General features: G+C 39.9%; 1 protein-coding gene across 3 annotated transcripts in view; it reads right to left on the bottom strand.

Moving 5' to 3' along the window:
* Nucleotides 1-16,064, bottom strand: part of LOC122792986 (diacylglycerol kinase beta-like) — a 4,078,579-nt gene that overhangs the window by 2,647,164 nt on the left and 1,415,351 nt on the right. For all 3 annotated transcript variants that reach the window (XM_044060599.1, XM_044060600.1, XM_044060601.1), the window contains one exon: nucleotides 15,326-15,491. In XM_044060599.1, the coding sequence (XP_043916534.1) occupies nucleotides 15,326-15,491 (166 nt within the window). The remainder of the gene's footprint in view (nucleotides 1-15,325; nucleotides 15,492-16,064) is intronic.

The raw sequence follows: 16,064 nt of genomic DNA, 5'->3' as shown, positions 1-16,064 counted from the left end.
TGGCTAGGCATTCCTTTTCTGCAGCTGCATAGCATTCCTCACTGAGTTGGAGCCTATGACTGAGATATACCAATGGGTGCTCTTCTCCCGCTAAGGAAACCTGGCTAAGTACACCCCCACCCCATGGTTTGAGGCATCCACCTGCACAACAAGTTCTTTGTTGTAATCTGGATTGGCTAACACAGGGAGTCCTCCCAAAGCTCCTTTAAGCTTCCAGAATGCCTGCTCACATGCTGGGGTCCATGCTACCATATCTGGACAGTTTTTCCTTCTCAGGTCTGTGAGGGGAGCAGTTATGATGCAATAACTGGGGACAAACTTTCTATAATACCTTGCTGTCCATAAGAATGCCCTCACCTGATTTTTGGTAACAGAGGCAGGCTATGCCTGAATGGCTTACACTTTGGCAGTTTCTGGCCTGATCTTACCACTCCCCACTCTATTTCCCGGGTATGAGACCTCTGCCATACCCTCCTGACATTTGCTGGGCCTAATGGTCAACCTTTCCCTCTGTAGTCTGCCCAGCACATCCCTGACATTCTGAAGATGCTCTTGCCAGGAATGGCTGTAGATGGCAATATCATCTAGTTAAGCAAGGGCAAAATCTCCTGCTCCTGCTAGGATATGATCTACCAGCCTTGTAAAAGTTGCTTGGGCATTTTTCATCCCAAAGGGCATCTTTGTGAACTCATACAAGCCAAAAGGAGTCACAAAGGCTGACCTCTCTCTAGCACTGGGAGTCAGGGGCACCTGTCAGTAACCCTTGGTAAGATCAATAGTGGTAAGATACTTAATCCCACCCAGCTGCTCTAGAGCTTCATCTGTCCTAGGCATGGGGGTAAGCATCTGACACTGTGTGACTATTCAATTTCTATAGTCCACACAGAACCTGGTGCTGCCATCCTTCTTTGGTACTAGCACCACTGGGGAGACCCAGAGATTGCTGGACTACTAAATTACCCCTAGTTACAGCATATCCTGTATCTCCTCCCTCAGAGTCTGTTTGACTCTCTCAGGCACCCTATAAGGGGCCTGCTTAATAGGCCTTTGGGGTCCTGCATCCACATGGTGCTGCACCAGGTGGGTGCACCCTGGTTTCCCAGTGATCATGTCCCCAAACCCCTGAAACACTGCTCAAATTTCTCAAACCTGAGTAGGGGATAGCTGCTGGGACACTGGACCCATTCCACTGAGGTGTCAGTTCGAGCATCACTGAGGAGATCAGTCACCAGATCTCCCTCAGTTGACTCCTGCCATCCACTGCAAATACTCAGCACAAGGGCTTCACTATCATGGTAAGGTTTCATCATGTTAACATGGTGCAGTTTGTGCCCCTACCTCCTGCCTAACAGTCCTACCATGTAGTTAACATCACTGACCTTCCTTACTACCTTGTAGGGTATCTCCCAGTCTGCCTGCAGCTTGTTGTGTCTGACAGGAATGGGAACCATTACCTGCTGCCCTACATCAGACTCTCTAGCTCGAGGATTCCAGTCATACCAGGCCTTTTTCTGCTGTTGGGCTTTTGACAGGTTCTCCTGGGCCAAGCCCATATGTTTCCTGAACCTCGTCCTGAGATTTAGAACATATGCCACAACAGACCCCTTGTGAGATTCACATTCACCCTCCCACTCACCTCAAATCAAATCTAGAGGTCCCCTCATTCTATGCCCATACAACAACTCAAAGGGTGAAAAACAGTGGATTCCTGGGGCACCTCTCTGTAAGCAAAGAATAGATGGGCCAAATACTTGTCCCAATCCCTCTTAGACTGGTCTTCAAATGCCCGTGGCATCATCTTGAGTGTAGAGTTTAACTTCTCAAAAAGACCATTAGTCTGGGGATGGTAGGGGATGGTCTTTAGGTGCTTCATCCCACAGTACTTCCACAGACAAGCCAGCAGGTCTGACATGAAATTGGCACCCCTGTCAGTCAGTATTTCTTTTGGGAAACCTACCCTGCTGAAAATCTCTAACAAAGCATTTGCCACCTTTTCTGCCTCAATGGAGGACAGAGCCACTTCCTCAGAATATCTGGTAGCATAATCTACTACCACTAGGATATAACTTTTCCCTGTGTAACTTGGGTACTCAGAGGCCTCACAATATCCATAGCTACCCTCTGAAATGGCTCGTCAATCACAGGCAAAAACATCAAAGGAGCTTTCACCTTTTGGCTCTGCTCACAGGTCTTGCAGTACCCTGTTACATCTCCAGAAATCCCAGGCCAATAGAAGTTCTGCATAATATGTATTTTTGTACGTTTTATGCACATATGACCTGCAAAGGAAATATCATGGGCTATAGCTAGAAGTGCCAGATGGTAGGCTCTGGGCACTACCAATTACTGTATTCTCTCACCCTCTGGCCCTCCCTCAGGGGTCTACTCTCTATATAGTAAGTCTTTGTTCCAGTATACAGATCCCCCCTTCCCCTGAGAATCAGGTGGCTCACTAGCTATCTCCCTCAGGCATTGTAATGTAGGGTCTGAGAGCTGAGCCTGTCTCAACTCTCCCTTTGTAACCCTTCCCAGCTACCCTTCCACAGGAAGTTTGGTATCGTCTGACAGTGGTGCCTCACTGTCAGCCTGGGTACTACTACTCACCTCTGCCCTTGTAGTCACTCTGCCCAAGGGAACATCAGTTCCCACAAGCAGCTGTGGCTCACCTTCAGTTTCACTGCTATAGGGTAGCTCCCTCACTGAAGTAACCACCTCACCAGTCCTGGCTGCATGTGTATGGTCTGTTTGGTCTCCCCCAGGCTAGCAGGCACACATGCTTGTCTCCAAGCCTGACTTAAGTGTAACTGCATGCACACACAGTACTGCATTATCAAAATCATTCCTTATCAGGACATCCTCAGGGATATCCTCAAACACATCTACTTGTTGGCTTCCTTTTCCAGCCTCCCAGTCAAGGTGAACCCCAACCAAATGTATTTGGTATGGGGTCCCTCATAAAGCTCTGACTGGAGTAGACTGTCCAAGCAATCTCTGTAACCACTGCAGGCTTCACAATGGTTGGGTCAGAGGCTGTGTCTCTGTTAGCAATGGTCTCTTTTCCATTTACTAAGATATGATATAGTCTCTTGTAGTAGTTTGGTACTCTTGTTGTCTTGAGACAACTTACTGCTGTCATTTTGTCTTTCCCATTTACTGGCTCTCCCAACTTTTGTTCCCCACCTTGCTTCTGTGGACATCTATATGGTACATGACCCCACTGGTTGCATTTAAAACATTTAACCTTTGGTCTTGGACATGTACCTGGACTAGTGGCTTCCCCTGCTACTGGCGGGCTCTGTTAGGACAGTCTGGGATGCCCACCATGGGTTCCCTTAGACCCATGAACAGCATTGGGTGTCCCTTTCCTTTGCAGTGTTGCCCTGCTTGCTAGGTATAGGTCTCCCTTCTTCCCCAACTCATCTGCAGTATTGCATTGTCTATCAGGTAACCAAATTCTCATGTTCTCATGCAAAGTACTAAGGGCTTGTTCTCTCACCAAAAGGTCTGCCAGCCCTTCAAAAGTGGTGACCTGACATCCACTCATCCACCTATGAAAATAACTGCTTAGTTCAGCACCATATTCACACACACTTTCATCTACCTTGCATCTATGCTTACGAAACTTTTTCCTGTAAGCATCAGGTGTTAACTTAAAACATTCTAGCAAATAGTTTTTTACAATATTAGAATTTAAGCAATCAGTATCAGACAGTTTAGAAATAACAGTTACAGCTTTACCATGGAGTAAGAGGGTCATGATCTGTACCTAGAGCCCTTGGTCAACATTATACTGTTTACATACCCTCTCAAACATATGAATGAAACTATCAAAAGTATCCCCCTCTGTAAACTGTGGAAGACATTTACTGACCATTGTTGCTTTTGGGGTTCAGTTATTCCCTTCCCATTACCTCCATGACTGTGGCAAATAGTCAGCATCTTCTTTTCATGTTGCCTCTGCCTCTCATTTTCCTTAGCTTCCAGGCATCACAGTTTATCATTTTCCTCAGCCTCAAGACAATTCAGTCACTCTGCTTCTTCTATTGCCAAATGATTGGCCTCCAGCTCAAGTTTGTTTAACATCAGATGGATTTTTAATTCCTCTGTGGAAAGGTTGAGCTGTCCATTTTCTGAGAGTTGTACATCTCCAAGGCCAGTCTGACTGTCCTCCTGGTTGCTATCCTGTGATGCAGCTGTGTCAGGTTGGCATGCACCAGTCCTTTAGCCTGGCACATCTCGGCCAACTGGTTCTTTGTCAGCTTGACATACTCCTCTGCTGACATGCTTGCCTGCTCTCCCAACTAACTACCCTAACAAAAAAAAATAAAACAACTGTTAAATGAAAAAATAAAAAAACACAATTCCAGCACTGCACCAGCAATTTTATTTCAAAAGCGATCTGGTACCTCGGCAGTTCGCCTTCATGGATCACAATTGCTTCTGATTTAGAGCAAATATATATGCGTATGCGCACACAAATTAATTCACAGCTGTTCTCAATTAATTAATCAACAAAATACAAACATTTAAAGTGATAAATGCATATAATAAATATATAGAATTAAATAAATACAATACTATAATCAGATACACATAAGCAAAAATAATAAATGCATAAATAAATACATGAATTAAATGCATGAATTAAATACATGAATTAAAATTCCTGATTTAGACCAAAGGGCTTTAAAGTTTTATATTTTAAAATCATTCTAGTTTCTAATTCAAGTAATCTAATTGTGTTTTTTTTATTTTGTTGCTGTTTTTGGTGTTTTTTCAGAACTGTTAAATGAACTCTGAATGTTCACTGTGTGGTTGATTGAGAGTACAAACACCTTCAATAACCACTGTACACAAGCTACAGGAATTCAATTTCCACACCACTACAAGCCAATTAATATGTGATGTGGCTAACTTACCACTGTCAACCAATTAATATGTGATGTGGATACCCCACCACTGTACACCAATTAATATGTGACACCTGTGCACTGGCCCAGTAATCAAGCAGCCTCAATTATCACCACTGGCAACAGTGGGGGATGTACACAATGGGAGGATTACAAGCACACACACACAGTAAAGTGCAATTTCCGTTAAGAGCTCAAGATCACAGTCAGTCTGGGGCTGGTTTCTCCCTCTTTTTCCAGATCCCCAATAAGACTCCCCACTGGCACAGCTATAGGGTTAAGAGCTCAGCCAAGTGGCCATGCTAAGGGCTGGCACAGGTTTACTAGCTATGCCCCCTTCTGCCCAGACTATAAGGTAGTACCAGCTGCCACCAACCACCCTTACTTATCAGTTACAATAAGGCCCTTACAAAGGGTGTCCAATCCTACTGTGTAATATTACTATTACTCCAAATGGTAGTCTAACCAAGCAAGGCTATTTAGGAGTGGCCTGTAGAGTATCACCAAATACATATGTAAGTACTCTAAGAGCTTAAATATGTCTCACAAATATCAGCCACAAAGATAGGTTTAAATATATTTAATAATAAATAATAAAAGAACAAGATAATACTCAGAAAACAAATACATTTACTTTAGAGTACAAAATCACAGGAACTATTTTAAAACAACATTGCAGGACAGTCTCAAATAAATACAGAAAACATCTAAACTAGTCTTTACTATATTCTTATCTATATCTAAGAGAGATCGTATGCCCTAAGTCTTACTTACAGACAGCACACAGGCAGAAGTGCTGATCGCATGTTTGTAGGTCTAAGACAAGATACAAAGTACCCAGTCTCTCTCTTTGAGAGTTCTTAAATTATTATCAAACATTACTGCTGGGTTAGCTTGGATGACATCACTCTTTGCCACATTACTTCAGTTGTCAAGCTAAAACAGAAACTAAGAATTTTAACATCCCTGTGTTAAAAATACATATCTGTCAGATGTTTTCTCAGAACTGTGCAGATGCTAGGAAGTCATAAAGCAATCAAACACGTTACATTTTAAACGTAATAATTACTTTTCTTTTCAAACAATAGAAAAACGTCTAGCTCTAGACATTGTGTCTGCTTACTGCATTGAAACTAACTTTTGTAGCACATCATAAAGCACTTAATTTCAAGTTATTTTCTTAAAGTTTTTGTAAGTTAATCTTCTATGTTCCATCAGGGTATGCTGCAGTTACATTCTTGAAGCTCAGTACATAACATACAGTTCTGTATAAATTATATCAATATTCACAATTGACATAGAATTATTTACAAAATTCCAGATAGCCGGGCTGGCAGTGTGACAACACCGTTGAGGCTAGCTACCAATTATGGTAGTAATATTTCAGTTTTGATCAATTCAGTAAATAAACATTGGGGAATCCTTACCTCGGAATATTCTTTGAGGGATTTTATTCCCTCAAAATGTCTTTTTTCTTATAGGAGGGAGGAGGACTTCAGTTAGTTGGTTAAATCATTACAAGAGACTGCAATATAATATAGCTAGTATGCAACAAAGTATTTTACATGGTGGATTGTTAGGTGGGTGTCAGCCTTACCATCATTCCAGTTTTTGCAGATATGTAGGTACCACACATGCATTTACTTCTCATAATATGTCACACATATTTGATATTCAGGTATATGGGGATTGTGATTTAGACTAGGTTATTTATTTAGTTTCATGTACTTGTCAGGCTTTTTACATGGGGCAAACATCTCGGCCATTTAAGTTACATATTTCTGAACAATTAAGCAATGTTAGACATGCTCATCAGTATAATGCCCTGTATAAACCTACTATTAAACATCCAACAGCTCAGTTCAGGTTTGCTTGTATAGACAGAATCTTGATTAAGAACAAGGACAAACCAGGTTAACGTTATATTTTAAATAAAAAAGAGAAAAAAATGGATTATTCAGTTGGGAGCACTTTTTACACCAGGGCTTAATGAACATTTGTGATTGTCCAGTGGTTATACATCCAGATGGTATTTAAAAGAGGGGTGGAGAAATGTTTGCTTATTGCACTAAAGAAGGCTTATCAGACAAAACTGGTCTGTAGATTGAATTGTTATATGGCATGATACAATAAAGAACTACTGCTGACAACTGAGTGCTGGCCATTGTGCTTTTACATCCTGAGATAACAACAAATGCAATAAATCTGTAGGTAAGTCCAGAGATACCACACAGTCATGGATCACTGCCATTATACAATGACATTATTAAAAAAAAATGCCATCATATAAGCTGAATTTAATGTTCATCTGCTGCTTTTTTCTTGTGCATTTGTGATGCAAGTACTGGGTATGTGTCCTGCAAATATATGCAAGATGCTTACTCAGCACATGTTTGTAATATCAGATTCTGTAAGAAGTTAATTGTCAGGGTGTTGTATTCTTGGACATCCTGACCATACTTTTTAACTGTCCAGATTTTCACAGAATATCCAGAGTTTTGCTTCATATGTTCAGAGTATCCCTTATAAAACTTGTGGTTCTAGGGCAAATATGGGAGGATTGTTGTCATTAAATAATGACAGATTTTTAAGTTTTAGACTTCACATGTATTTAAAATGCATGATATCACAAAATCTCTTATACTAGCAAGTTTCTGAGTTTATGAGTGCAATGATATGAAATCTTAATGTCATTTCTGGCTTTGAATAGATTTTGCTGTTGACATGGATTCCAATTATTATTTTTTTAAATCTAGATCTGTCGAGCATACCTGCAAGGTATTTTGCAGCTAGCCATCATTGCAAGGCATACTTTAGAGCAGCTGCAGATTCCGAGTTTGGTAGTCTTGCTGTAAAAAGTTAATATACTTGTGGCATGGCTACAAACTCTTTTCCATGAGGAATGCTGGATTTACAATAATTACTTTAATTGGTCTGTCCAATCAGTGTTGCACGTTTTGGAATAATGAAAACCCTTTATTGTATAATTGATGTTAAGAGTTGGAGAACAGGAAGAAAGTGACATGTTTTTCCTGCTTTCTCCCTTTCCTCAGTAAGTGTAACACTGGATTAACTACATAGTTTATGTGTGTGGCAGCTTTCTCCCACTTCATGGGCTGCAGTAGGAAATTTACCTCCCTGAAAAAGGTTGTTTTTCTGTGGTTTATGACCTTGCGATTGCGTTTACTTTGATTTGCAGTCTCCCAAGATTTTAGAAATGTTAGGTTCACTTAATTATGTGTCAGTTAAACAAAGCATGAGTATTTATTGCAAATCCATACTAGACACTGGGTAAGAATGGCAAAAAAATGAGTTGATACACATGGGCTGTAAACTGTTCACATAATGTCTATAACTTCAGCGTCATTCTACCATTCCATATAAGGCATTAAATATTGTCCCTGTAGCCCAATGGAAATCAAGGAATGCCTTCTAATATATGAAAATACAAGGGTCATCTGGTCTTGATTACAAGTCATAGTGACACAAGGCTTCCATGGTTCATAGGTTCATAGGTTGGTACTAGGCTATCGGCCCCAGGGCCTATACAAGCCTAGCCATAACAATTCCCTGGCTATTTATTCCCACAATATTTACTTCCCTGGACCCCTGTCTAGCAGGATGACTGACGTGAACCCAGGGGTGAATTTCCTATCTCCCATCCAATCTTCAAGGTTCCTTTTGAAGAGGGCCAAAGAGGCTTTCTGGTGCTGTGAGTAAAGGCTCTCTCTATAACACTACAAATGTTGGACTCAAATAGCCACACCGTATCTTAAATAAGTAAAATAAATAATGTGGTACAAATAAAACAGCATGTGGAGAAGCTCAGGCTTCAAGACTGATCACATGCATGACCAAACCTTCAGCGAGATCATCTGGTACCATGTCCAGTTCTCCAGGTTGGTGTCCCCTTAACTCAAAGGTGAGGGCACCTCTATAAAAGAAACTTGGCTACACTCCTGTAATTGCAACAGACTACTTGCTACAACTGCATCAAGCAGCTTACCATAGTTACTACCTCAAACTCACAAACTGCACACTTTACTGTCCTGCTGCGACAACAAATCTGCAAATATAGTCACAGAATTAATTTATGAAGCTACAGTATCCTTGTAACTACATATATCAGTGAAACAAAACTGGAACCATGCTGATAAACAAAGACCCAAATTTCTTACTTTATTCACCGCTTTCGTCCAAGACTTCATCCGAATACACTTAATCAAAACAACCAAGTTTAAATACAAATTCAACCCAACAGAAAACCACAATCAATTATGTTTTAAAAAGACATTACTTCAATAAATTACATATACAAAAATGCAAAAACACTATAAATAAATAGTCTGTATACATTCTACTTATGCAAATATACTTAGCAGTATTTTAAAAAACACAATATTGACAATGTCATTAGGTCCAGGTTCCTTGTCTGAGTTTAATTTAATTTGCCATAAGGCTTCTTTCTGCTCTAAATCATTCTTGAAGTCTCCACCCCTCAAGTCACTGACTCCCTGTTCCAAAATAGAAAATAGAAATTTTTTATAATGTTGACACTTTAAGATGTGTTTAAAAAATGCATTCTTAAAATCTTTTTTCTTAATGCTGTAATAATGTTCCCTAATTCTGACACATAATCAACGGGTAGTCATTCCAATGAAAAGGCTGAACAGCCCATACAAACTCCAATGTAAACTATTCCTTTACTTTTGCAGTTAACAAAAACAGGGGCTTTTATAGTATAAGGTAAATGGCTCAAGTTCACAAATGGTCCTTCTAAGATGTATCTACAAACAGTAGAATTTCCACATTTGTACATCCCACTTGACTTACTCGTGTATGTTATTTCATTTGATTATTTAGTTTTATCTCTTTCAAACAGATTTTTCAAATTACAATGATTTTTATATACAAATTGTGGGAATGGACCTATAGTTTTAAATAAGTCATGTTTCCCCTCTATTATTTTCCAATTTTCCTTGCTTATTCTTCTAATAATCCCACTGTCCAAGGACATATCCAGACTACAAAATACATTAGTATCAGATTTAAAATTACTGTTGTCATTAACTTTTAAATTACTAAATGGTGCCTTTAAAATAGGGGGTACTGGGTTTCTCTTTTATCCAACACTGTTTAAGCTAGTTCCCTCAATGGATTTTCATCATAACCTCGGTCAGTGAACATAGATATAATGAAGTCAAATTTTTCAGCTAAATGCTGATGTTCACTGGTTATAAGACTTGCTCTAATAAACTGTCCTTTGGGTATATTATCCCTCATAAAACATGGATGCAAACTGTTATAATGTAAATAATTATTTATAAAAGTTTTTTTTACGATGAATTCTACTTATGAATTTATTTGTGACAAAATCCCATTATTAAGTGACATCAAGAAAATATACCTTAAAACCTACATTTCCCAAAGTAAACTTTAAAAAAAATCAGATTTTAAATTTAAACTACATATAAACTCATTCATCTTTCTTACATCTCCTAAAATAATGAAAAACAAATCATCCATGAATCTCTTCTGGGGTTGGGAGGGCGGCCTAATGGTTAAGGTGTTTACCTTACAAGGTGCAGGGTTTGAGTTTTACAAGGGATAATTGGCTAGGCTTAAAATGGCTCGCAAGGGCAGTTAGCTTGGTACTAATCTATGAATATTAAAATACAAAATATCATATTGCTTCATTAAAGGCTCTAGCACTGAGAACTCACATCAACCCATCACAACGTTAGCAAAAGAAGGGGCTGCTGGAGACCCCATAGCACCCCCCTTATTTGTTTATATATTTTCTTGTATCATATATACAGTACTACAGTACTAGTACTATATATCAGTACTAGTCCTGCACTCATGTACTATAAGCACCTGCTGATTATATCCCCTAATAGCGTGCATGTGAGGCAGTCGCCAGCTTCAACTCAGCATAGCCACAGCTCTGTGCCTGACTATGCAATAGTAGAAATACATACATATGTCTCTTTTAAAGCTTAATGTCCAAACTAGTAACAAGTTGGAATCAAGAAGAAAATAAGACTAAAAGACATCAGTAGTGAGAGAAGGACAAAGAGAGAGAGAGTGTTGCAACATTTAGCTTGCTGACACATAGGTCTTAGCTCTCCAGATTTGTTTCTTGCTGGCATGCCTTATGTGTTGAGCTTATGCATTCTCTGTATCCCCATGAGGATTTTCTCAGAGTACCTTAGTTTACAGCCACATCTCAAAGACATATTATGGAGGAGAACTCATATTTTTCCAGGTAGTCCATAGGTGGGTATTACCACATGTGAATGGGGGTACTGTGCTAGGCTGGCACCCCATCCTACATTTACTCTGCCTTGTATACTCTCAGTGCAGGGATAGACTCTAGTTTCTCATGATACTTGAACAATATTATAGAAGTGTTCATCTAAAAGTGAATTAATGAATGAGGTCTCTCAAAAATTAACATCTGCCTATGAAGAGAAAGTAAGTAAAAATTGATATTATTGGAACAAAATGTTAGACAAATGTAGCAACGAAATGTCAGAAACAGCATTTAAAAGACAGAGAGAGAGAGAGAGTATGAAATATAATGACAGTCAGGAAATGGATGTTTTCTGAAGAAAAGGTAAACTCAGAGAGTATTCCATGTATGAAACAGAAGCATCTGCAGCATGTGTGTGTAACACAGATGGACAGACAGATGTGTTGTTCATCTGTGACTGCAGCAGCTATCTTATTTTCAAGATTTTAGATTATTCTGCAAATGATAAACAAATATTCTGAATAGGGGTATGTTATACCTGACAGCAGTTAGAACATCAGTTCCTCAAGCTTTATTTGATCTTTTCAAATTTGCACGGGTATCAAATCTTAAATTAATTCTTGAAAAACTGAGTATCAGTTTACACAAGTGACATTGCATAATTAATCCACTAATGACTATATAGAATCTTCCTACAGAATTTTCTCATTGAAGCTTTTGAATGGTATTTTCAATCTGAAATAGGCAATTATTTGTGATAGCTGTCTAGTTACTTAGATATAGTTTAATAAAACATGACAGGTATGCTGTGGTGTCACTGAAAAAAAAAGCAGTGAAACTATTATTGTCCTGCAAATGAATTGCATGGCATCCATCATTAGTCCTTGCATTATTTGTTCTGCTTGTTGGAAGAGGTAATTGTTGCCTTGCAAATCTGAAAAAGATGACATTAATGTGAGAAGGAATGCAGCAATGAAGTAACAGAATGTTATGGCACTTAAAATGGCAGACTACACAGGCTTATTGTCATTTTGTACCATCAGTAAAATATAATAGGTTCATAGGTTCATAGGTAGGTACCAGGCTATCTGCCCGAAGGCATTTATAAGCCTAGCCAGAATGTGTTGACTTTCACCGCCCCCTTAGATTAGTTCCCTGTGCCTCTGTCCAGCAAAGCCACTGAAGTGATCCCCCGGGGTAAACTTTCTGTTTCCCATCCACTCGTCAAGGTTTCTCTTGAAGAGTGTTAGCAAGGAACTCTGCCTAATGTAGACTGGAATCTTGTTCAAAAGCATGAGAAGTCTCTGTGACAGGAATCTATCCCTCCAGCACATCCTATTTATTGTTGTTGTGAGGTTTAGATCAATTCTGGGTTGGACATGGCCTTGTATGGAAGGCAGAGATCACCTCTGAGTAGGCGGTATGCAACCGAGTACAGCTGGAGTTTCTTCAGTCGAGTTGCATAAGGCATCTGTTTGAGGCCAGTGATCCTCTTGGTGAGGTACTTCTGTGGTCTTTCCAGCTGTTGCAGGTGTCTTGGAAGGTACATCCCAAATGGGGCGTTATACTCTATGATGGGTCTGATGAGCGATGAGTAGAGGGGCACAATGACCTCTTTTGATCTGGATGCGATTGTGAACCCTTTTGTGATAAGGTGTGCCACATAGAATGATTTTCTAACCACTTTGGCAATGTTATTATCAAAGGAGAGTTTACTATCTACTTGGGTCCCCAGATCCCTTATTACATCTTTTGTATTTAGGGGACAACCACCTATGTGGTAGTTTGTGGGTACTTTGTTTTTTCCAAAGGGGATTACTATGCACTTTTTGGCATTTAGCTTGAGGCCATGATTTTGACACTAGGTGTCCGTCTCAGTGATACCCTTTTGGAGGATGTCTGTGTCAGCCAGAGAGTCAATTATAGTCCCTAGTTTGCAGTCGCTCATGAACTTGGTCAGCCATAGTCCTCCTGTGCTTACCTGTACCTCTGAGAAGTATATGCCAAACAGGAGGGGTCCTAGGACTGAGCCCTGGGGAATGCCACTTGTAACCGGTTTAGAGTCAGACCTAGCTCCCGCAACTCTTACCATGTGGGTTCTGTCCATGAGCCAGTTGGCAAACCATCTCATGATGTAGGGGTTTATGTTCAGGCTGGTGAGCTTATCTATAATACCAGAATGGGGAATGGTGTCAAAGGCCTTTGCGAGGTCTAGGTAGGCTGTGTGTACCACCTTTCCCTCATCTATAGCCTTGGTAACTGTTTCAAAGAAGTCCTCCAGGTTTAGGAGGCATGATCTGCCCTTAACAAAGCCAAACTGGGTAGGGTCCAGTGTTTGTAGTTTCCCAATGTCTCTGTTACTAAGTTCCATGATGATGCACTCCATAGCCTTGCAGACCAAGCTAGTCAGGCTTATAAGGTGATAGATCCCGGGGCCTGTTGTGGCTCCACCTTTGTGGAGCGGAATAACCGTTGCTGTGTGCCACTCTATGGGTACGTAACCTGTGGAGAGGTTGAGTTTGAACAGTGTGTTTAGCTGAGGGGTTAGTTCGTCTTTGAGCTCATGTAGGATGCAGCCTGGGACTCCATCCGGTCCCATTGATTCTGTGTTTTTGGCTTTGGAGAGGGCTGTTTTAACCAGGGTGTCTGTGATTTCAGGAACTCTACATTCTTCTGGTATGGTTTTGGGCCATTTTGGGGTGAGAGGGGGGTGAAGTTTACGCTGAACCTGTCCGCCAGGATGTTGGCAATATCAGTCGGTTTAGTGCATTTTGTACAATTCTGCACTAACTCTGAACAGATCTGAGCATTGCCACTTAGATTCTTGACTTAGCTAAAGAATGCCTTGTGGTTATCTTTGGAGTCCTTGGCAATTTTTCTTTCAAAACGCACCTTGGATGATTTTATGAGGGATCGTAGTTTTTTGCTGATACTGATCAGGGATGTATTTCCTTCTTGGGATTTTACTCTTTTCTGTACTAGTTTCCTCCTTCTATTGTATAGCTCGTTTATGGCAGGAGTCCACCAGACTGGTTTCCTTTTCTTAGAGGGGTGACTCTTGGTTTTGTTTGGGATAGCACGATCCATGCATTTTTGTAGGTGCCCGTAGAATGCATTAGTAAAAGAGTTTTCAGCTTGGACAATGTTATCCTTTAGCATGGGGGCTTTGAAACTTTCCACCTCGGTCTTAAGTAACGTGAAGTTTGCTTTTGAAAAGTTTTTCACGGTGGTTTCCTTGTCCGGGGGTGGAGGTGGAATGTGGATATCCAAAATGATTTGTTTATGGTCAGATCTAACCAGTGAGGGGTTGATCCCTGGTGTGGAGCACCAGTCACCCATGTTGGTGATGACCAGGTCCAATATGTTGTCACCTCTGGTGGGAGTGTTGACCAGTTGATCCAGGCCGTTTGAGTTTATAAATTCTAGGAAATGTTGGGCAAGGGAGTTAGTACTTGAGTAGTTCTCCCAATTAATGTTTGGGTAATTGAAATCACCCAATATTAGGGTGTTTGGTAGGACCTTTATATTTCTCAGTGTTTCCAGAAATGCAGAATGGGGGTCCTGGGACATGGTGGGTGATCTGTAGCAAACTACAATTTGAATTGCAGTTTTGCCCCTTGATAGTTGCACATGGATGATCTCTTAAGCATCATGCTGTGCCACTAACCTGGAGGTGTGGGTATCCTTGATGAATATGGATATGCTCCCGCCTTTTGTATTTTGGTCTGGGTTCTGGGGCCAAAATGTATGGTATGAGTTGTAGCCTGGTAGTGCTGGGGTGCTCTCTGGAACCTTAAACCAGGTTTCTGTTACTGCGCATATATCAGTTTAATCCATACTGAGGAGTGCCTCGAGTGCATGCATTTTGAGGTTTAGACTTCTGGCATTGTATAAAGATTGCAAATATTCTTCATTGAAAAAGCAATATGTTTGAAACAGGAATATTATGAAAGTCAGGCACATTAATAAAATAGAAATACAAAATGTAGAATTCCACAGGAATTAAAAAGCACATAAACAGCATAATAAAAAGTTTTTGAACACTACACAGATTAATTAAAAAAAACAGCAGAATGCTCATTCCTTAAATTACTATAAATGCATTCTTTTGCAGTGAGCTTACATATACAATATATCTGGCAACTAGGTCAATACGTACCTAATACATTCAGCTGTGAGATACTGGAGCCTTGTCTCTGTGATTCTGGAGAATTCTGATGTGTCTTCCTTTTAAATGACATAAACAGATGCTGACACAGTTCCTCTGGGATGTCCACTTCAAGGTAGGCTTTCATAAATATTTTAAATCCTTCATAATCTATAGGCTGCATGCAAGAAAAAAAATCTCATTGTTTAATGTACTACACATTTGATATTCTTTTAATGCTTAGGCATCACTGTTTGTTGACTTTGCTTTGCAAATTATATGTGCAACACTGACATTGTCATACTGAGTTAATATTATAACCGAAAACTTTATTTTTTAGGCAATAAGGAGTTATCATAGATTAGTATATAATTAGATAGCTTTTCTAAAATTATTCCACCATTTGCACTATTTGAAAAGCTAAATAAAGCTTTTAGGGGTGACACACTATAATTACTGCTGCAAAAATCCATTTAGCTAATTAGTTTAAAAACAGAAGTAGCATAGCCATTGTCATCCCATTCTTATATTCAAACAACACAATTTAAATGTACAATGTGTACCTGCACCTGAAAAGTAGTATATACCTCATCCTGTCAGCCAGTCAGTCAGTCAAAAAAGCTTATACAATTCAGACTGAAATAACTATATTAGGATAAGTTATTTATTTGGTTATGTTAGAAATGGTACGATCATGTTTCAGCTACAGAATGAATCATAAGGCATTCAAAATTGGGCATATATATGTAGA

This window comes from Protopterus annectens, chromosome 2.part0 (genome assembly GCF_019279795.1).
Source record: "Protopterus annectens isolate FY-2018-M chromosome 2.part0, PAN1.0, whole genome shotgun sequence".
Taxonomy (NCBI): Eukaryota; Metazoa; Chordata; order Ceratodontiformes; family Protopteridae; genus Protopterus; species Protopterus annectens.
This window is presented reverse-complemented; position numbering and strand designations above follow the sequence as displayed.